This window comes from Ixodes scapularis, unplaced genomic scaffold (assembly GCF_016920785.2).
Source record: "Ixodes scapularis isolate PalLabHiFi unplaced genomic scaffold, ASM1692078v2 ptg000460l_1___fragment_1__unscaffolded, whole genome shotgun sequence".
Classification (NCBI taxonomy): domain Eukaryota; kingdom Metazoa; phylum Arthropoda; class Arachnida; order Ixodida; family Ixodidae; genus Ixodes; species Ixodes scapularis.
Genome location: NW_024609981.1, coordinates 1,347,400 through 1,370,602, shown reverse-complemented (window position 1 = coordinate 1,370,602; position 23,203 = coordinate 1,347,400). Strand labels below are relative to the sequence as shown.

Below are 23,203 nucleotides of genomic sequence, written 5' to 3'. Positions count from 1 at the left end.
AAAGCTCCATTTTCCTTTTTTCTTTCCCGTTCTGACTTGCTTGAGTAGGACAAAACGTTATTATTATTTTTTCTTATTTCTTTAGCGTTCTGATTTGCTTTAAGAAACTAAGTGGAAGGAAAAAATAACGCTCAGCGCCCTCATTGCTCATAAGACCAGTGCTCGCTCCCAGTGTCCAGATTGATATAAATATTTGTTCCTTGATTATTACTTTAATTAAATATAAAGACATTGATATAAAAAGAAATATTGTTATGTATTATTTATTTATCATTTGATTCTATCATCAAAAATATTTTTGCGCAAAAAAAATATGATTTAAATTATCAAACTTGTTGAATTTAGGCCACAATTTAAATAATGATTAAGTCGTCTTCATTCTTACTTTCCACCCTGGTTCAAACATTTTTTTTTACTTGTATAACAGCGAACGGAACAAGCTACCAAATGAGATTGTGTCCATGACCTCTACAGAACTGTTTTTTAATCACCTGTTGAATACAGGTGTTCAAATATATGTTGTTTCACGATTACGTTTTTCCCCTTTTACATATCAATGTAACTGAAACTTGTGCATGCTAATGTCAAACTATCCTATATTTGTATTCTTTTAAATGTATAAGCGTCCCATCCTCGAAATATTACATATTAGGCGCTGCATCGTAACCTCTATAAATAAATATACCAGAGCATACGTAGTACTTGATCTTACTTAATGTTTTAGAAGTGGCGCCACAAGACGAGATTAGAGAATTCCCAGACGGCGGAGTTTTATCAAGGTGAGCATAATCTTCTCAGATATGACTTTCCCTTAAGAGTATCTCTGTCGGATGACGGTAGGTATCAGAATTAAAACGACGCGGTATATTGTTAAGCGCACGTATCGCTCATCGGGGTCTGTTTGTGTTTTATATTCAGCTCCTATGGCTTGGGACGCCACATTTAAAGGAGTGCAGAATGAGAATTAGAAATACTCCCCACATCTTTCTGAGCACATCGGGCAACTCAATCATGTTTCCCAAGATAAGACCTACCAAGCAATACTTTATTGATAAATTATATATTTCTAACCGTAACCACAGTTACTCTTGCCTCTTCAAGGGTTTATGCCACTTTATAGAGTAATGACCTATCCGTCTGGGGGCACACCACACCCGTCCAGTGCAGTAACCTCTTTCCACTTTAGTACATGAAAGACTGGCGGGGAGAGAAGAAAGTTCCCCTCTCCCCTCTAGCCTTCCGTGTACACGAACCGCGCTGCACCGGTGTGATACGGGCCCAGATGAATTGGCCATGAGTGAGCATGCTCTTAGTAAATAGTTTTGCTTTATTACCATGAAATACGCAAAATTGCCACGTTTTAAGATTTTTTTAGCACCTCATGCTGTTTACACGACAGAGGACGAGACACCGGGAGAGCTTCTCCTAAAAAGCCAGTTCTAATTTGAGTCTTCATTATCATCATCGTGATCATCATCATCATTGTCTGTAGTGGTCGTCGTTGTTGGTGTGGTCGTTTCGGTTGTAGGCAAGGTCGGTAGCGGAGGCAGGTCAGTGCTGTATTTTCCACACTTGTCTCTGAAACATATCTGAAAAAAAAATTAGAATTCGAATTAGTAAATCAGCTCAAGCTTCGCTTTTGGAAGCAGTACATTGCATGCTCATTAAAAATTAAAAGAATGCAAAAGTGAATCTGTGTGAACAATAAGTAAGTGCTAAGCTTAGAAACCGTCTAAATTGTCGCGGAAAACTACTTGGCAACACGAACAGTTTTTTTATATGAGCATTTTGTTGTTTTAATTTTTTTTCATTTTAGTATCATATCACTTTTCAGCGTGGAGTATTTTTGCGTTAGGCTAAATCTCTTAGCCTAACGTTTGCAGGTGAGGCTAAAAAAACATACGGCCTTACTCAAATACTCGCCGCCGGGGCATATCGCCGCGCAATTGACGGACAGTGGATGCGCCCAGTTGTATACAAACATAGGGGATGTCAGGCGGTTTCGTAAGAAAACACGTGAAATATTGAAAGGTCAGGTCATCAGGGCGCCATCAGTGACCTTGTCATTGAGAAATCTACAGTACCGATATTATTTTTACTAAACTGATTTTTTCTGTCCATAATTTTAGTGTTTTGTGTCCATTTTTCTATTATATTTATAATGTTTAATGGATTACTATATTGAACAAATTTGAGAAAAAAAACTTAATCCAGATACATTTGCAACGATCTTCCTTCGAGATATTAATTTTGTCCTCGTGTTTTCTTTGTTTTCTTCTTTTTATTAAAACGTCAGTTGAGAGGAGAGCTTCCGTCCAGATTTCCACTCGTCTTTTGCCTTTCACGCTTACAACATTCGGGGCAAAAACGTCCTAAAATTAATTTTCGTTTCTATTAAATATCAACATGACTCATTAAGCACCCGTATTCAAGAAAGGAAGCAAGAAAAGAAGAGGACGACCTAAAGGTTAACTTCGATAATTGTCCCGGTTGGCTACCTTGTGCAGGGGGAGGGTAATGGGGAGATTGAAGGGGAAATTGAAAGAGTTAAAAGCTACTCGCGCCGTGAACACTATAGGCACGGTAACCAGGCCTGTTCCCATTAAACAAAAAGGAAAAAACAAAAGAAAAAAAGAAGTTTTGTGATTTTTGCGTTTTATGTGGCTCGTCCAAGGCACCAAGCACCTTTGCCACTGATAAGGGCAGGCTATCAAGGTATATCAATGTGGTTTTTAGTTTGCTTTTTTCTACATTCTAAACACCATAATCGCAAATACTATGCTGAATTGTTTAAATTAGATCACAACAGGCACACTGGCCTTGTGGCTTGATCTATTTGGTCAATGGACTTTTGTGCAAATGCTCTACCAAGTGTTAGTCAATGGATGACTGTCTCTCCACCTTAGCACGTCACGATGAAGGTGGAATCATATATTTCAACCTAAGGCATAGAGGGATGCGTACTGATGTGCAGCAGTATGCGATATATATTTTGTTTTATTAACAACGTGTTAATTGATGAACAAAAGCATTTCATTTTGGTAGTCTTTTACTTTGATATATGAAGTCAGGAAATTTTATGATTTTGCACCAGCATTTGCTTGGGCTTTATGAAATACGACTGATTCTGTTGTTTTAGAAGATATTTTGTGGCTAAGCTTAAAGAAACAAGTTGAACTATCAGAAGTTGTCGATCCATCGTCATAAACATTACTAGTTGAAGCGTGATTACACAATATGTTGCATCAGATAGGTTGCACAATCACAATTTTCGGCCTTGTTTTTTTTCTGCTTACATACATTTCATTTGTGACGTGTGGCACAGGAAGTCGCCATGGTGGCACATTTCATTCTTGGATGTCGCAAGTTGATATGGCAAATAGGGTCTAATTTAGATCATAGCTCTTGAGTATCTAGATTGTTGTCGTTTAAAGTCAATATTATAAAAAAGGGTGATTGAATGTTTTGTAATGTTTCTTAAATTACAATTCTTACTGTTTCTAACAATAGTGGGACTTCTACTGGTGGGGCGTGAGCCCATACCAGTGTAACCACAGTCGAAGTACAAGCCGGTAATCCAAGATAGCCAGAAAGAGAGCGTGCTTTTTATACTTTTCATTGTCTTGAGACGTGTTTAACAAGTGCATGAAGTATGAGGAGACTATACTGGAGGCCGACCTATGACTCAAACCTGATATAGCCGCAGCAGAGCCGGTAGTGTCGCGCCCTATGTAGTGCCACTAATAAGGCAAGAAAAGTAAAATAAATTTGTAGTTTCTTTTTAAGTAAGCAATATACAGTGTTCATGTCAATCCCGCGCCTATGTATACCCCAGGTAACACATGTCTAGTTACATAGGAAATTCTTAGGAATATCGATCTATATTACGTCAAGAAAATGCGATGGCAGCTTATTCGGTGTATCAAGGCCTCCGTGTCAAATGTATTTTAGAAGCAGCTTTAAGGAAATTTGTACTCTTGGCATTGCTTGGGGCACCCGAGTGGAGCCAGATGCCCATATGCAGATATAACATGAATACAATGACGCATTAATGTTGGATGGTGACACTCGGGCAAGTAGATTCAGAATTATGTAAAATAATGTTAGGCTTAAAGGGCAACTCCGCTCAATTCCGAAAAAATTAGGCTTACATGTGATCCTCAGATTCGCGAAATGTGGAATATTATTTGTGTAATCTAAATTTAAACATCAGCTGATACCGAAACCGAAACTTCGGTTGCGTCAGGCAACATTGGTCTCGTGTCGTCAGAGTCATAGCCACGTCACGTCGCACCACGTGGTCTTGGGACGTTTGTGGAGACGAGGGACAGGACACGCGACGCGGGCAGGTCGCTTCGCATGGCGTGGACGGTGGTGGCCGGGGGAGAGGGGGAAGGGGAGAAGGCGAAAGAGGAGAGGGTGAGCGGGGAAGCAGACCGATTAGCGCGAAGGGCAGCGCAAACTAGCGGATCGGCGTTACGGTGATCACGTGAACGCCGTTCAGCCAACACCGGGACGAGAAACTCATGACGTCATCGTTCAATTTCGCTCTGAGAAGTAAAAACAAACAAAATGTGCGAATGGCAGACGAGGAACTGCAGTTCCTTGTCTGCTAAATACGCAGGCTCTCGGCGTCGTCTGCTCGTTCGTTGGCGGCAGTTGGCGTCGCGACCGCTTGCGCCATCTCTTGTGTCCCGTACGAGACGGCGCCGTGTTGTTTGAAGACCGGTGGCGTCGCTGCGTTTTCATAGGAGCTAAGCCTTTTTATTTCTTTACTCTTTTCTCAGGTAAGTTTGCTCTTTGCAAATTTTACAAAAAAAAAATGCACCATCTGTGGGCAACGCTGCACAAAGTCGTAGCGTGATAGGTTAACAAACCGAATTTTGCGGTCGATTTAAAGAGCCTGCCGTCTCCTTGTTTCACTCTGTAGATTGTCGGTTCATAACTGTGTGTTCCATATAATAGAGTGCCTTCATACACACGCGCGCTTTTGCTTGAGTGGTAACATTTCAGCCATTTTTCCGCCCAATTTTTTTTATGCATTTTTATTGCGCGCAAATTGGTGTCCCTCAGCTCGTGCGCGTAGCTTTGGCCATTGCATACACGCCTTTTTACCGCCCAAGTCACACACCGAGTGAGCCAGAGCGTCACACGCTGGCACATTCAGGCCAAGAATGGATGTCTTCATCCTGAGACAAACAGACATGCAGGCACCCTAACATAGAATACGGTGGAACGCCATCTAGACGCCGCGATTCAAAACGTACGAATCCCATTAAATACAGTGCAGTTACCACAGCAGCCGTCCGGCGCATCGAATGACGGGAGGCTATTAGCGGCGAGATGTTTCGGCAGCGTCCTCATTCGGTTACCTTTCGTGACGTCATTACCTTGTGAACAACAAGTTTGATGGTGTTTGTAATGGGCATGGTGGAAGCCTGAAATCATAGTGCTCTCAAAGCAACACTGCCAACACCGTCCAAATTGAAGTTCTTACAATCCTCTTATTTCCTTCGACGAAACGTCCTTTGCTGACGTCATAGTCATCATTCGGCCCATTGTAGTGGGCCGACCACAGTAACGCTTTCGATCGCTCATGTCGCCAGTACTTCGTTTCACTTTATGTTGTACCGCAGCGAAGGCTAGAACCGCGAGCTCATAGCGTTGGCGTTGGCAGCTGCCCTTAATGCACGAGAGCTTGTGCCACTGAGACGTGTCCTAGAGCAAGGAGCTCGTGCTTGTAGCCTTTCCTGCGGTACATCACAAGGTGAAATAGAGTATAAGGAGTATTCACTGGGCGCCATATTTGTGGGTGCTGTCTAGAGCGCATGCTCAGAACGAGCCCACATTAATAGGCTGCTAAGACCGGCAATCTTGAGGGTGCGGAATGCACGTTACAAAAGAACTGTGGAATTTCGCCGTGAGAACGCGTTCAGCAGTCGCGCACGCAGCTATGGCCGCCAGTGAATGTAAGGGATGTACTGCTCGTGCAAGCGGCGTCTATGAGTAGTTCCGTAACTGAGCTATTCTAATAACGTTGCCTCTTTCTCACGCTCACGCACCTCACTTTTCTACCTGCGTCAAACGGTAAGACGCATTAGCGTCGCCGCCAGCGCATCTTTAATTAACAAGTGCGACACATACACGCGGCGACACCAAGACGCACTTGTCTGCAGGTTTGCATCATACTCTCGTCAAGCTTGAGCTCGTTTTCTGCTTTGGCCGGCTCAGAGATCCACTGTCGATGGCGTACTTCGCTGGGGCGTCTTCTAGTGCTATTGGATAGATGCATGCGGCTCAAATCCTTTAATCGGGCGGCGGCTTGCGCCACCCAGCTGAAGTTTTCAATTCGAACAATTAACTCCGAACTATTTCAAAGGCGAATGAAATTTAACGAAAAAAATTATTTTGCCACTTCACAGCAACTGTGGCCGTCTAGCGAACACTGCACGGGAATCATATCACAATTTTATTTACTGCACAAAAATCGTGTACAAAGATGAATGTCAAAACTAGGGTTCCTTCATGCGAGCTTGGGTTATACTCTGTTTCACGCTTATGCCCTTGTTATACGGGCACACGTAACTGCAGTTACGCTAAGCCACAGTTAGCGCACAATATTTGCCGACAACATTCTGCGGCTGTGCAGTCAAATCAATGTCAAAGCTATGAACGAACGTGCTCTTGAGCATCTTGATCATCCATCGAAGCAGTGCACGCGCGCTCTTCACTTCTTATGAAATAGGTTTCCGAGAGTACAGTGTAGTATCTGTGGTGCCGCGTAACAGCAGTTAAAGGGGCTGTGCAGCGAGATTGGGTAGGAATATTTCTTACTTTACACCAGCTTCCTGGCACTAGTGGGACCCAAGAATACTCCAACGCAACACCACTGACAAAGAAGCGTCCTCATCGCGGCGGAATTCAAAGGATAAAAGCGGAGCATTTCTTTCAGTCTCTCCTTCCAAAGCCGCCTTTTGCTCTCTCGCGAAACTTGATGACGAAGTTGCGGGGACAATGGCAACCGTATGATCCCCGGGAATGCGTCATCGAGCTTTGCGGTGACGATATTCAAATGCTGCTCACACAGTGGACGCGAAGACTGCGGACGCATTCGATCTGGGCTCGTGACAATCGATGCCTCGACATGCATTCGGGTAGTTGTCCGTGTCCAATCGCTGCAACGACGACAGCAGCCGATTCATAACAATGTATGGAACTCAGCGCGTGTCCTGTGCTTTGCCGACCCCAGCGCGTGGCTATGATCAGCAATGGTAGCATATAATCGGCTCCGGATCACGTGGCCGCTTGTTCTGGCTGCGAGTTGAGGGGGTTATCTTTGCTCGTTTTTCTTTAATTTTTTTCTGGAACTTCAATTACGTAGGGTGAAAAACAAACGCGTGTTTTATAGGTCATTAACGAATTCGTTCCAGGCGCTTCGTTTCTACGGCACTTTGGTGGATATTATCTCAACATTCGGTTGCATTCCGGTGTCTTTTAGAAGCGACTAATCCGCTGATTAAGTCGAGACGACCCTCGTTCCCTCACTCTGCCTTTATTTTGAGCATCACGAGGCCTCTTTGCTTCCTTGTCCCTAGACAAACGCTCTTCTTCCACTTCCGGCGTCTCATGGGCACGACCAACACGCTGAGCATCAGTGGCCGTTCCTTCTCTTTAGTGATGTTCACTACATTCCTCTCCTTTCACTCAAAAGGAATCTAGACGACTGCAGCACTTTTTTCAGGCGTATGAGCCCTGTCACAGTCCCCTTTCTGGGTTCTCATTTGAAAGCGTGTCCCTTGCTGAAAGCTGTGCAATCCCTGAACAAATGCGGACAAAGGCATGAGCTTCTTGAGCTTGATTGCGTCTCGGCTTCACGAGCCCTCGTGCTGTAAGAGAAAAATTCAAAGCTAGCCGCCCGCGTTATTTGCACAGTCCAAAAAATCGCCTGATAAAAAAAAAAAAAAGTTACAGAAGTTTAGTGAGCAACGGTTTACAGCCAATGAATCACAACCCCCCGGTCACGGTCAGGGTGTAAATATATGTAGGCGTGGACAACATGGGGTGCGCCGCCAGCTGCTAGAAAGAGTCGTCTCGTCACATTAGTCCCAAGCGGCGCCACCAGACGACTCCTCGAAACACGGCAAATAGCAGCCAGTGGCGGGCCTGGCTTCCCGTGCTCCTCTATGGCATACAAGCTTGTTTTTAAATGTATCTTCTGTGTGCGCCATGTCATGAAGAACTTGGCACGTGTGCTACGCGTGTTGCTTAGAGACGCTTCGTCACTCACACCAGTTTCGTGCATCAATGGCGGCAAGAACAGCTTTGTAAACGCGTTGACGCGGGCATATCTCTGGTGCGGTGTTCTAGTCAGTGTTCTTCAATGACAGAGCAGACGCTTCTAGTGGAAAAAAGCGCGCGCCTGGGAACGAGACACCTTTTTTTTCTGTTTTCCAGCACTTGTGTCGTCTAGATGGTGGAGACGCTGTTGGCTGGGGCTTTTCGGGGGCGCGCCAAGAAGACTTTCTGTGGTCGATCGCGTTGCAGCGCTCCATGCGCAGCCTATCCTCACCTATATGCCGGGTGTACCCCCCATAAAATTATAGGTTTTTTTTTGCTGCAAAACCTAAACTCCACGTCGTCAAACGCTGATTATCCGCTCAAAGGCAGCGCTGGTGGTCCAAACCAGATGCCAAAGTTCCAGCATTACCCATTATTAAGGCGGAGGCCTTGTATGTCTCATCGTTCAGTCAACCTTCAAAGTCCTTGAGCGAAAACACGTCGGCGACACGAAATGTACCAAAACGCTTGCGTGACCACTCAGCGGATTCCTAAGCGTATTAAGAGGATAACTGAGCACATCGAGAAAATTGACTTAGCAGATTCAGAAGCATGACTCAGCACAATAAAAAGGATGACTCAGAAGATTAAGAGGGACAAGTCAGCCAGTAAATCATGCGTCTGTCTTTAATGCATAGGCGCTTGGGCTTTCGCCTTCAAGTCGTATTAGGCTGGCATAAAAAAATCTCTAAATTTGTTTTCTTCAAACGTTATGTGATTTTCTGGAATTTTCAATCCGGAAACGACGGCCTACGGAACTCTCAAATACATGGTGCCTTTTGGCGCCAGCTACCGAAAATGGGCAAAACTGGGCCTAGTTTTCCCAATTAAATTTTCTGAAAATCACACAACAATTGAATAAGATAACGGCTCGTGCTGCACCTTTGGCCATTGATTCGAAAAGCTAGAACTACATTTGGGTGGCCAATGAGAGTTAGAGAGTGAGCAGTTTATTTTTGCAGTAAAAAAAGAGCTGGGCATTTTTGTTTTCGGTAGTGTGGTACATCTTACAGCATGGCAAATGTGTAGCCCTCCCTAAGTTCAATAAGAAAAAGTTACATGGTTGGGAGTCGTGCTTACGATCATGAGGTAACGGGTTAGATTTCCCAAGGGGTACGTTCGATCGGCCTTTTCTTCTATTTAATTTATTTGCTTATCATTCTCCTGCACATGCGCTTTCGTTTCAATTTACAAATCCAGTTTTGATTTTTCGGGGGCGGGGGTGTCGACAGGAACGTTATTGCATGTAATACAAATGCTTAGGACCAATTTGTTTTGTGAATACTTCCAGCGAAATTTAACTGTAGTCGCACATCTCAAGACCGGTTTGCATGTCATACCGGAACTCACACGAACAATTAAAAATAAATAGTTGTTGGGGCATCCAGTATTTATTTATACCCTTATTCAAAAAGAAATACCGCGAAAACTCGGAATGATACAGCAAAAGGAAAATTTAATCAGGAACCACACGCTTTCCGCTTTCCCTTTTTACGATGCCATGACGTCCGCCGCTGAGTTTGCACCCAGAGTCACATAGTCAAAAGTTCAAGGTCTACGATAATCTTAGAGCGTAATGCATTTAATTTATCGGCGTAAGCATTTCAAACATCGCGACTGAGGGTTATCTTGACAACCACAATTGTGCAACGAAGCAACATGTTTTTCTTTTTTTCTCATACCTAGTTTCGGTCATTCTGCGCTCTCACAAGTTTTTTAATTCTGAAGAACTCTTTCCCCTTCACCAGCAACAATTATATTCCTAAACTAAAGCTTGGAATTGCGACTAAAAGATCATTCATTTTGTTTTACAAAATGTACGAATGATAGTGAATAAAAAAAAAGTTGTCCTTTAGCTTTAAGTGAGAGAAGACTTCTTACTCTCTCCTGTAAATCTCCCATTCTTCTCCGTTCTGTAGAACTACACTTGAGATACACGAATTTCGCAAATAACATATGCATGTTTATGAAAAAAGAAGAATGATATGCAAGGCTAGACTATTCGTGAGTACAGGGCGAGATTCTAGAGGCCCTCTAAAGTTTGTGTAAGATCAATGTTCCTGACCGCCAAACGTCATTTTTTGAGCTTTTACTTGTTGACTAGGCTGCGCGACCGTCCCAATTAGACCTACCAAGCGTTCAAAGGTGTAGTAGCATAAAATACAATAATATTTCTTTATATAATTATATATGCCTGTAGAATTATCATGCAGAAAACAAATTTTTTCACTCATAACGAGGTAAGGAGTATTTAATTTTTATAAGGAATAACTCTTCAAAATAAAGGATCGTCAGCATAAAATGCCCAGTTCGCTTACCTTGTTATCGCCACAAGGCATTCCATCTACAAGGCGTTCAGTGAAGTAATGTATGAGATCGCCGACAATCGTGTAACACAGGAATTTGCACTTCTCGTTATATGTCGAATTCTGTTGAACAAAGATTTTGATCATTTAATGACACCTTAAATCAATTAAGATAAATAAGTCTTGCTTGGTTTGAAGTAAGGTCTAGACCTCCAAAAATACATATTGTTTTATTAAGAAACACGTAAAGCTTGCTGCAAAACATGTAAGCTCGATTATTCTTATAAAGGCGGTTAAGCACAAAATGTGTGTTAAGTTTTCCATTTATGGGCGTTCCTGACTTTGTATGAACCACGGCCACTGTGGAAGAAGAGAAGGGCGCCCGAACAGCACCGCCTACCAAAGGTTCGCTGCCATTTCTGACACACGCCGTGAATCAAAGTAGCGTAACCGGAAAGGCGTGCCGCGCCAATGCGTTCGCTTTTGCGTGTTAGCGACCACTGACCCTGAATAGCTTGACATTTAAGAAAAGAAAACCTGGATAGCTCAGTTGGTAAGTCACTTGGCTCACAATCTTAATGGTTCGAGTTCAAATCGTGCGGGGACTGAAATCTTTGATATGGTTTCCTATGGACTTAACGCTTTTCGGTGCATGGTTTTCATTACATCCGGCAGCGATGACTGGCCGTTACAACCGGCCGCTTTCACAAACGTCAAAGATCTCCATAAAAATCGGCTGATAGACCACGTTCTGTGTTATTAATGTATATGGCAGATGGGGCAGCGTAGGTGATGACCTGTTTCTGTGTTTGTTTTTTTACTGCGGACATAAAAGTTTCGGATAAAGGGCAAAAGACAGATACACTTTGACTATGCCCAGTCAGAGTAAGACACTGTCTCTACAGGCAATAAAAATACCACTGTTAAAGAGCAGCTAAAGAAATAAATCGGCAAAAAAGAAGAACACATTTTTCGACATCTTAATATATCCGCGATGAAAATTACTGGGCATATATTCTGCAGTGAATACGTTGAACGGGAACGACCGAACCAATTATGAAAACTATATTTTCTTTTGCTGTGCAGAATGTATGCGGGTACAGTTTGAATTACAGATCAAGGCGGGTAGTTAGGCCAGTCAATGACTAATCAAAATAAATAAAACAGTCGAAAAGAAACACAGCACAAGTTGAAAGCACGCACACTGCGCTGACGCTCATACCAAAACATAACTTTTTATCATAATAATATTAAAGTTACCAGTTGCAATGACTACCGTATATTTTGCTTTCCTATTTTTCAATGTAGAGTGTATTGCTTGTTTTCTCATTTCCATTGGAAAATGTGATAACGTAATTCTGGTGGCAAAAGTGGCATACACGCATATCGTGACAGATTGTGTTATGGAACAACTGATAACGGGTGGTGTGACGTAAGCATAGTGGATCCATGATGGATCATGCTGGATGGGATGACGCAAGCATGGTGAATCTATTATGGATCTACCAGGCTTACTCCCCCCCCCCCCCCCGTTGTGACATTTCCCATGATACGATATGTTACTACATGCATGTAGGCTTTCGCCATTATAATAATTATCCAGATTTTTCAATAGGAATCTTTCAGATTTCACTAAACGGGGACCAATAATCAATATCCACCGCACAAATTCTGAATCGTTAACCATTTCTGCACTAATTATGCACGCCAATCTCTTTCATAACTTGTCGACATTGTTTAACCACGTTCTCATCGACCACATAACCATCATTTTTTAACTAAAAGAGCGTACGCCTATTTTGTCTAGGTGATGGTGTTCTTGTTTTATTTAATAATGTTTAGAGTTTATGTACCAGGGCACTGAATGTAGTGTAGCTTTATATTAGAAGCTTCTTGTGCGGGGTCCTTGGCGGAAATTTGTTCTTATAAAGTTTGAAATTCGAAGTTCAATTGACTTTCGTTTTCTTTCATAAGCTACATCTGCATAAAAAAATGACGTAACATGAAACCGGACAGGACATCGCTGCCTTAAAACATTAAATACAGCGCCGGCAAAAAAGTTTGTCAGGCTGGTTAATAAGGGCCATTAACATGGGGAATAGGAACTGAGGTAATACCGACACAAACACGTGGCCAGTAATTAAGAAAGAAAAACACGTCATAAATTCCTCTAACACTCTTATCTAGATGTTTGGCCAAATTTGAATATTATTCAACTGGGAAAAACGGCCACACTTATTGCAGCACAGAGCATAGCGTTTTAATAGACCTCTCCATAAAGGCAAAGGGCTCGCAAGGCCCGTCAGTCTGGCCGTCATAAATTCTGCCACAGGAAAGAGGGATTTTGTAAACTATCAACTGTGCATGCAACATATTTGGATTGATGTGTTACCTCGCCTAAAAATCGGTTTCGTTCTACGTTTTATTTTGAAGTAAATAAGGGATTTAGGTTCAAAATTGCGGCAGGAACCACCGCTACAGTGAACCTGAAAGCAGCTTTTACGCTGCCATAAAATATTTGCAGGTACCTAATCACAGCTGGACGCGAGGTAGTCTAAGGCACACCTCCACAAATGAGTCTAGAGGAGTTCTTAATATCTTTACAGCGTCCTCCCCCACACCTAATATGAAATACTTTAAAAAGACTATTGACTACAGTCTTTCGTCTTGACTAAGAAATTGTTCGAGCTTTTGTGCATATAGGGCTTTGCTACAGAAGCTTTAAGATGTAATTTTTCAGTACCTTTCTTCCCAAACTTTCAGTGCGTGGAATCATTACTAACAAAATACATTGTAGCTTTTTTTATTACTAGGCTTTAAAAATTTACGTCCTGCGCTCTCTATGTCTTAAAACCTCCTTGTATTATCCTATTGCGCTAGCATCTTCTTGGACCTTGGACAGGCATGGCCTCTACGGATCTGTATTGTGCCGAAGGTTGTCGTGGCGTGCAATGTGGCGCGAGTGTAAGACGAATGGACGATTTGGTGCTCTGATTATTTTTTTTAGATCATTATTGTGTACGCGAATGCTTCAAATGGGGTGGAGGCCACGGCGAGCTTGGGAGCGACGGCAGCAGCTAGTACGTTTGAAGCCGGGATAAAATTAGAACCTAGGTGTTTCAGTAGCAGTGTTTTGTTGTATTGGTTGAACTTTGTCACAATGCCTGCACGCTAAAGGAAATGCTGTGTGCAATATTTTTTTATTCATGATTCATTTCTCATTAAGATTTTTTCTACATGAAACAGTTCTTTACTGAAGTTACACCGTCTTGGTCTCGTTCCTCACTCCTCCAAGCAATTCCGCCACTATGGCGTGGCGAGAAATCGACCGAGAAACAAAGCAATATATCTTAGAAACCATCGACACCCCCAAGCTCAAGAAGGTTGACTGTTTTTTTTTTCATCTGAATACGAACGCGCTTATTCCAATATTATGGTTTAATACAGGTCATACAAATAAAATATGACATTTATGAGCTATGATTCTTTCTAGAAAACAATATTTTCTATGAAAACGGAAAAAAAATTTTTTTTAGAACATTAATTTTAGCTATGTATCTTTGTGAATTTCTATCATTTAAGTTACGATATTGCAGGAAAAAATGCGCAGAACTAAATGACCTGAATATAATTATAGTGCTCCTTTTGGAGATTCCTTGCAGATCATAATTTTAAATATATCTTGGCAGGTTGCAGATTTCATTTATTTAAGACCCGAGACGGGTCTGAAATGAAAGTTATTCACCAGCTTTACTGTGTGTTTACCTACAATTAGCAGAAATCAACCTATCAATGTTCATACAAAATTAACGCAGGAGGTGAGTTCGACGATTTCTATAAACAAATAAAACTCCTTAAATTTAATTCCATGAAAACGATTTCACGATGTCCACAACGATCTAAACAAAAATGAAAAAAAAATCATAAAAACAAAGACATGAAGGAGAGAGAGTCAAACATGCTACATTGGGCAATCGGGAAAAGGGCTCTTTTCAACCGCGGTCATTTTCTCGCTTTATAAATGGAAAACAAAGAAGTATTCAAATTAGTGGCTTTCCTCTTTTTTCTAAATAGAGACTTGCCTAGAACATATATATGTTTGCTCAAAACTAGAAATTCGACCCTATCTTCCCTCTTAATTTGAAATAAAATAACGTATGTATAGATTGCTAGGTCTCTCCGAAATCTGGAAGATTTGATTTGCTGCAACTTACAGAGAAACATTTTATTCCAGGGGCGTGAGGATGTAGTTTCTTGCATAAATCTGTCATCTTCAGTCCCACGCCCGGAAGTTTACCTGGTGCTTCGAAGGCTTTCTTCGACTTCACTTCGTAACATTCTGCCGTCTGACGTCTGAAAATATTTGAACGTTGATTAGCATCAATGCTAAAAATAACTATACACAAATCAAATTATGCTGATGGGTAGTCTAACGATTCATAATAAAATTATTTTAATCTTATTGAAAAAGTCGAAAACAAAATCTGGCGTATATTTTAAAATCAGTTGCGTTTCTATTTACCGGTATTTCTGAGCAAGGGAGACTCGCAACACGCAGGTTTTCTCCCAAATGTTTTCGTAAAATGAAGGTTCATTTAAACATTTTCTGTGGCTACTCGTGGGTGCTCGTACCTTTTTTTTTTTATAAAAACAAAAAGAATAAATTGCAGTGTGCGGTCGAGCAAGTGAAAATTGTACATAATTAAAATCCTGAGACTCTGCTGTACAAAATTTAAGTAACTTGCGAGTCTAAGAAAAATACAACATAGGAGTATGACTCTGCCTTTATATAGGCGTCTATGACGACTCGTCGTCGGATGCAACCATGTGATCGCTTGGTAAAGTCACATGACTGCCGACTCCCTCTCGTTACGCGTATGTAGAAGTTGTAAAAACAGTGAGTGCGCAGGCGAGTTGGTGGATGTTGATCGTGATGTAGAAAACCCGAGACTGTGGTAAAAACAGGGCAACAAAATACGGGGGAAAGGAATTACGTCTCAAAGCGGGGAAACAGTGTCGAAGAAAAAAGACAGGGGAAAAGAACGTCTCAAGACGTTCTTTTCCCCTGTCTTTCTTCTTCGACACCGTTTCCCAGCTTTTACAACAGTCTCGGGTTTCCTACATCATGATCGAAGTTGTAAGAGCTTCCGGTCCCGTCGTCCAGCCAGTGAGGATGAACGACAAGCATCGGGCTGCAAACCGAGAGGGCTTCGATTCGGTTCGCATAGTAAGATGAGTACATTTTTTTTTAATTGATTTCTTATGAGTAAGATTTGAAATACTTATGTTAGTAATTTACATTGTTATGCTAATTCTGTGGCGGTTTTTCATGACTTTTTCGTAACGTTAGGCAGTTCTAATGAAAACCAGCTTTAAAACATATTTCTTGTTAAAATGGTACTGTGTGATGCCACGTATACATTAATGTGAAATAAACTTGTTTCTTTTTTTTTTTTATTATTCTTTGTGCCATGCTAACGAAGCCTATCTGGCGCGCCGAAGTAGAGGCCTGAGGAACAATTTCGACAACCCAAAAATTTTCTGACGCGTTTTTTTTTTTTTTTTTTTTTTTTTTTGCAAGCCGAAATTGCGTGTAACCGAGGTCTCGGTTACACGGCGCTTTTTCCGCAATGAGCCTCTATCAAATTGCGGGCACCTCGGCTGGGAATTCAACCAGCCACGTGGGGATCCGAATCCGGCGCTTTGCCTCGTAGCCATCGAGGTGGAAAAACATTTGAAACTTCTACTAGGGATATAGATATTTGTCGACTGGCACGTTCCCACTCGTCAAGTTCATGCAGGTGACCCTTTGAAGTCTCTCATGACTATTACATTTCTACGGACCTGCATCGCCTTTACATTCTGGGTGAGACACGTCATTGTAGCCTGGTTCTCCTCGTCACCAGCACTTCTCACCAATAAGTAGATAATGCACAGAGATGCCGGGAACCCCAATAAGTTCCCTTTCACCCAGGCGTGGTCTTGACACTTCTTGAGCATTCCGTAACACATTAAAGAGCTTTTTTATATTACCCCAACTCCTCCACATCTCCGTTGCCCCTCTCGGAGGTTGCACAAAGCACAGTGCCATCCGAGACGCACCGGGGGCACCTCCAGGTCTTTAAGGTGAGTTTCGGCAACCCCAAAGGTGGTCATGTCTTAGTCTTTAGCTGATAATATAATTTTTCCCACTTCTTCTTCCGCTTCGCATCTTGTTGGTTGAAAAAACCTGCCCTAGCTGTCATGGGCTTTAGGAGTTTTCTCCGCTCTCTCCTTTTTTTATCTTTGCTTCATAACTTCGTTGTCGAAACCACCTCGTCGGAGTACTAAGCCATGGGCCACTGACACAGCGTGACCAGCTGCTGTCGCACCATCTCCGCCACCAAGTCGCACAGCCGTGAGGAAGACATCACTGGTGGACACTTCTGGATCAAGTGCGAAGCCGTCGCTCCTTCCTGCCTGAAGGAGCTTCAGTTGTCCCAACTAAAGATCCTTCCTTTTGTTTTCACCTAGTCAGTGACTACGAATGCCCGAAAGGCCTGGGGATTGAGAAAGGGAAAGGGGAGGTTTGACCTTGACCACTCGGTTGTAGCCATGCCTCAATCTTAATGCTGTATCGTCTATATTTAATATGTAATCAGTGCGATGGTCCTACCTATGGCCAGTGCTCAGCCACATCTTGTTTCTATGATTTGTTTTTTTGTTGTTTTTATTGCATAAAAGTTCTACTTGTGTGGTTCTTTGTATTGCCCCCCCCCTTATGTAATGCCCCTGGCGGGGCCTTAAAGAGATAATAAATGAAATGAAAATGTCCGATCTAGTTTCAAAATAGATCAACGAATACAAGCAAACCATGTTTTTTTCGCTAGATGTCTTCATGATAATATGGCTCAAATTCTGGGCAGATATACTTTTGTTTCGGAGTGTGCGAAGAGCGGATAAGTCATAGGCATCACAATGCTAGTAAAACCCAAGGCATGCCAGATCTTTTTGCACTGTCAAAATTTACAATAACGCTGTGCTATGTGATTTTAACTATCATTCGTACACCCCAACTTCTGTTCATTTTGTGCTATCTTTTGACTTTCTATGTTATACTCCCCGCGTGTAACACGCTATCAAAGTGATGATTGCGTTTCCAATCTCTCTATACATCGTTTGACATTAGGTCAGAGCATAGTCGACGCCACTATCTCTAGGGGCAATTAAACAGTGCTAGAAGTGCAATGTCACCCCGTTCTTTCCCTTTTTGTGCGAAGTTCTTACTGGTTCAACTAATGGAGTTCGGGGACTTCGCAGTCAACTTGCCGGTTAAGCCTATACGCCTGTAGTTCCATGTATTCTAACCTTTGACTGCGCTCTAACCTGAGGATCAACGAAGTATAGATAGAAGGCTACATTTTATGATATCTAGACAGGGACAAAAAATTCAAATGGGTCTACATATTGTAGTAATGTTGAACTTTCTGCTAGTTGGAAGTTTAACATATTGAGATATTTAGCGCACAAAGAAGAGAGAAGAAGAACAGGTGAGAAAGCGGCTCTCTTCTGTCCTGTTCTCTCTGCTTTGTGGGCTAAATACCTCAATATGCGTAGACATCAGTTAGACTTTTTTTTTATCTGCCGCCCTAATGTTTGTGATAGGATATTGCATGTAAATTTTATTTTAATTTTTAACCAAAATAAAATCTTAGCCGTAGAGAAAAAATAGATTATCTAAAACATATCCAAATAAGAGAAACGTTACCTACCCTACAAAAACCTTCATGTGTTGCAGAGAACAGCGGGAGAAAAACCCTTCATATTTGCCGCCCAGTGAAGGTGCCATGAGATATCCCGATGTCGCCGAACATCGAAGCCATGTCACTCCAGGAACACTGTAGGATGGAATCTCCCCATCGTGAGACATTCCGAGTCTGTGAATGACAAATGCCGCTGAGGACTGTGAAGTGTGAACCACACAAATTCATACTCTCACAAGCAGATGCACGGAGGGAAGAATATGCTAGTAAATGCATTTCCATCGTACAAAAACGTATACCCCTTATATATTCTAAACAAATATTTATTGCCCTATTCTCATCAAGCATCAAGACGGCTGTGTTACGCCGTGGTGCATGGTAAAATTGTACTCTCTGTCACCCGATACTTTTTTTTTTCAGAAACTGCCGCCCAAATTTATATCTAATACTATCAATTACGCACGATTAAAACCAACTTGTTTTCTTTCAAACTCTCTCTCACCCCTTTTGTGCATATCGTCGTTGTATATCACACAATGCTCTTGGCTTGCTCCATTTCCAGTGTTCGTGTGTATTGCGCGTTATTTGCTCACTTTCCCAAGCGGCGAATATGCGCGTGTTGGGCTGAGGAGTTCGCACGATGGGATGAGTGCTCGTCGCTATTGACATGAAGATATCTTAATGAGGCGGGCGAGCTGGGTATGGTTGAACATTTCTAAAACCGAAGACGGAGGCTTCAAAGAGGGTACAAACACAAGACGTGTATAGGCTGATGATTGTTATAAACAACCCCGCCAGATGTGGGCAAAGTTGCAGATCCCAGAGATGTGTAGGAACTGCGCGTGCGCACACACCAGATTGCCGTGAAGTGGATCGCCTGCGCATGCGCTCTGCCAATATCAGTGCCACCGCAGCGGCGTAACGTCAGCGTCGAGTCTTGGCGTATGAACCCTTTTCACGGCAGACACCACCAGGCGATGCTCCAGACTTTGACGTCCCGGGGAACTTCCGGTTTATACAAAGAATGATTAAAGCCCGCCTAAACACCTCTGCTTGAAATCCCGGTGAAGCGTTAAACCACCAATTCTTCATCTGAACGCCAAAGAACGAAGAAGCGTGAGATTTGTAAAAACAAATTTCGAACATTCTTGTAAACCTTCGATATGTCAAATCATGCAGCCAAAGGTTCTGGTTAGATCTCCTCTAACTTTGTTGTCCGTTTAGAACTTATGATTTCTGGCATTGGTGACGTGAGCAAAATCAACGGGTTCACAAAAGACGGCGCGAGCGAAAGTCGCTTGGGACGCAAGCGGCAGTTCATGTCAGTAAACAACAGAAATAGTCTTGTAGTCATTAGCTAATGAAAACGCCACAGAGGTCCTTCGGTGGCCCCACCACTAGCGTGAGCTTTCTACCTTTGATCACAGCCATGTATAGAGAGAGTTTGGTCAATGAAATCGCGAAGTGCTCTCTTGGCCAACCAGAAGCCGAAAAGAATTTCCTAGAGGTGGTAGCGAGAAACAGTTTTAATAATAAGTCAATGGTTTTAAGGAGCGCGTAAGAGCTAAATGTAGTAACCCTTCACGGTTGAAAATAGGGCGTACGTGACGTTTCGATTATGATCATCCGGAAAGATGTAAGAAACGAATGTGCCGCTCGAACTCAGTTTTCCTCGCGCAGGGTGTGACCGCCCGGACGGCAGGTTCCGGGTCCTCGGCGCCTGGCGTACGGATTATGTCGATCGTTCCGCTAGTCACACTCTTCCACCTTAATTTTGGATGACCCTGATTGAAACATTACCTGCAGCATATTTTCAATCGCTGAGAGTTACTCCCACGCGCTTAATTTTATTTCTCGCGACCACTGCCAGGGTATTTCCGGCTTCTGGTTGGCCACATTCGAATTTGTGAAGACGCCCTGGAACACGCCCAACCCGCTTTAGGCCAATGGCGCCTCCTTATTTGTTTTCTATACTTCCCAATGAATGGCCGCACTCTCTACATATACGTATCTGCCTTAGTTAACCCTTGGGCGTCTCGTGAGCGTTGAGCGCGCATGCTCAGTCAAGTCACGGTGGAAGGCAAAGAGCGCGTGATGGAGTTCAGGCATTCGGAAGAGACATCCGGCGCAAGTTTATTGTTTGTACACACATTCCAGCAAGGAAGAAACGTTCGAGAGTCTCGCGCTCGCTATCGTACGTACACTTCACCTGAAGACCGCCTGTGACATAAAGGAGAGGAAAACAGTGACAGCATCCAAACGCAAAGTTAAGGGGTGAAGAAATTTGCTTACACATTGGCATTGCATATAGTTGCGCTACATCTATTATCAAATCGGAGAAATCAGTGTGCCAGAAGCATGTTTTTTTGTTGTTTTTTTTCAGCTTGAAGCAATTGCCTTTAATTGTGGCGGACGTATGCTCCAATGGCATTTCCAGTTCCGGGCTTTACTAATGTAAAGCTCGCAAGCGGAAATTTTGTTTTGTTATATTCGAGGAATAGCTGAAGGTATGTTTTTTAAAAACCGATCTCGCAAAGGTTTTCACGCATGCTGGACGTCGCGTTAACTGTAGTTCACAGGGGACAGGGAACAGCAAAATCAGTGTGTCGAACCGTAACCTAACTGAACCGAAAACCGGAACCGAATGGTTATATTTAGCCGAACCGGAACTGAACTGTAAAAAAATATGACGGTAACCGGTTCAAAACCGTTCGCGGTATGTTTTTTTTCCTTGTTAGTATCACAACATAAATATTTGTCAATAAAAAAGCGAAAGCCGTTTACAAATCCCTGTAACGCCCAATTGGAGCGCAGCTCTTGAGGAGGAGGAGTGAAGGGTACTAAGGGTAGACCCCTCCCCCTTCTCCTCCTCCTCCCCTCATTCTTTAGCATGCTCCGGGGGGGGGGGGGTCACGTGACCTCGGGGGGGGGGGGGGGGTGTCACGTGACTTCGGGGAGGGGGTCACGTGACCTCGGGGAGGCGTGACCTGGGGGTCACCTCAAGGTCACGTGACCCCCAAGGTGACCCCCACGTGACCTTGGGGGTCACGTGACCTGGAGGGGTCACGTGACCTCGGGGGGTCACGTGACCTGGGGGGTCACGTGGGGGTCACCTTGGGGTCACGTGACCTTGAGATGACCTTGGAAGGGGTCACGTGACCTTGGGGAGGAGACCACGTGACCTCGGGGGTCACGTGACCTCAGAGGGGTCACGTGACCTTCAAAGGGTCACGTGGGGTCATCTTGGGGTCACGTGACCTTGAGATGACCTTGGAAGGGGTCACGTGACCTCGAGGGGTCACGTGACCTTGGGGGTCACGTGATCCCAAGGTGACCCCCAAGGTCACGTGACCTTCAGGGGGTCACGCGGGGTCACGTGACCTTGAGATGACCTTGGGAGGGGTCACGTGACCCTGGGGGTCACGTGACCTTGGGATGACCTTGGTTACGCCGACGCCGACGCCGACGCCGACGGCGACGGCGACGCCGCTCAAGCCGGGAACGGGCCCCTAAGAGCTGCGCTCTAAAATTGAGAACCTTATATCTAACTATTGATCAAATCGCGATATACAGAATCGCAATTCAGTAGAAACTGGGTTTTCGTGGTGCTCTTTATTGGCAGTATGATTAACCATGTGTCACGTGGTCACGTGACGTCATGCTGTAAAACATGCCGTCAAGTGATGTCTTGTCACGTGGCCCCGTGATGTCACGTGTCTTACTGCATCAAGTCGGTTTAAATTGAGAACGTCACTGGATTCATTAACGTTTTTGACGCCGTGATGTCACATGACATCACTACTTTCCTCCGCGAGTCACAAGACATCGTGACGTAATCAATTGTCACGAGCCCGAGTCGATTGCTTGGGTTGTTCACAATCAGCATCGCCGAACATTGGGATGGGCTCGTGCCTAATGAAATGTGAGTATACCCGAACTCTAACAATGTCTGAAGCTCAGCCCATGTTCTATGCTTTGCCCACCCCAGCGCATGACTATGGTGACCACTCGCGGTATAATATTAGCCTCAGATTACGTGGCAGCTTGTTCTAATTGCGAGTCGAAGGGAAAGTTGTTTCTTTCCTTTATTTGTCATGCGTTTGCCATTGGGCGCAGAGAAGAACTAATGGGTCATTCTGCAAGCTATCAACGTGAGGAATTAGTTCTTAATGGTGTTTACCGAAAGTTAAAAAAAAATTGTTGCAAGGCCCATTTTATGTGTACACATCATTGAGGCAACCAATCATGTTTTCGTTCTTGCCAAACTGCCTCAGAAAGTTGTCCCCGAGAAAATAAACATTAAAAAAAGACTAAAGGTAATTTTTCACTCCGACGTTAAACAGAACAACTGTGCACGGGAAAGACAGCCTAAAAGAAAGATTCTAGTGGCCTCGGAGTAACAACCGAACGCTGACAGCCGCTCAGGGCTGTCGTTCTCAAATCGTCCGCCAAGCTTCGACCACCTCCGTATTTTGTTTGAACTTCACAGTTTTCGGACGCAAAGTAAAAGCAATGGAGGATTGCTGTTAATAAATGACACAAATATAATAGTAGAATAAACAACCCCAGAGGGAGAAGAGAGTCACTCGGGAATAAAAAGAATCCCCTAGAGGAGCAAAGAAAAAATGCAAAGAAAGGAGGGGGGGGGGAGGGGGGGGGGGGTTACAAACATACTCCGTTGCAAAGGCTCCTCTGGACCCCATCATTGTCACAGATAAGAAATCGTGGCAGCGGAAACTACAAGGTGCCCCCCCCCCCCCCCGCCCCTAAAAAGAAAAGATAAAAAATAAGTACAGTTTCTTTTTCACGGCAAATACA

At 43.4% G+C, this 23,203-nt stretch overlaps 1 protein-coding gene across 1 annotated transcript in view; it reads right to left on the bottom strand.

Annotated features, from left to right (window-relative positions):
• Positions 1–1,439: 1,439 nt before the first annotated feature.
• The window catches only part of LOC115315959 (A disintegrin and metalloproteinase with thrombospondin motifs 7-like), a 94,251-nt gene continuing 72,487 nt past the window's right edge, over positions 1,440–23,203 (bottom strand). The window contains 4 exon segments of the mRNA XM_040213691.1: positions 1,440–1,589; positions 10,656–10,766; positions 14,858–14,996; positions 18,395–18,559. Of these exon segments, the coding sequence (XP_040069625.1) occupies positions 1,440–1,589; positions 10,656–10,766; positions 14,858–14,996; positions 18,395–18,559 (565 nt within the window).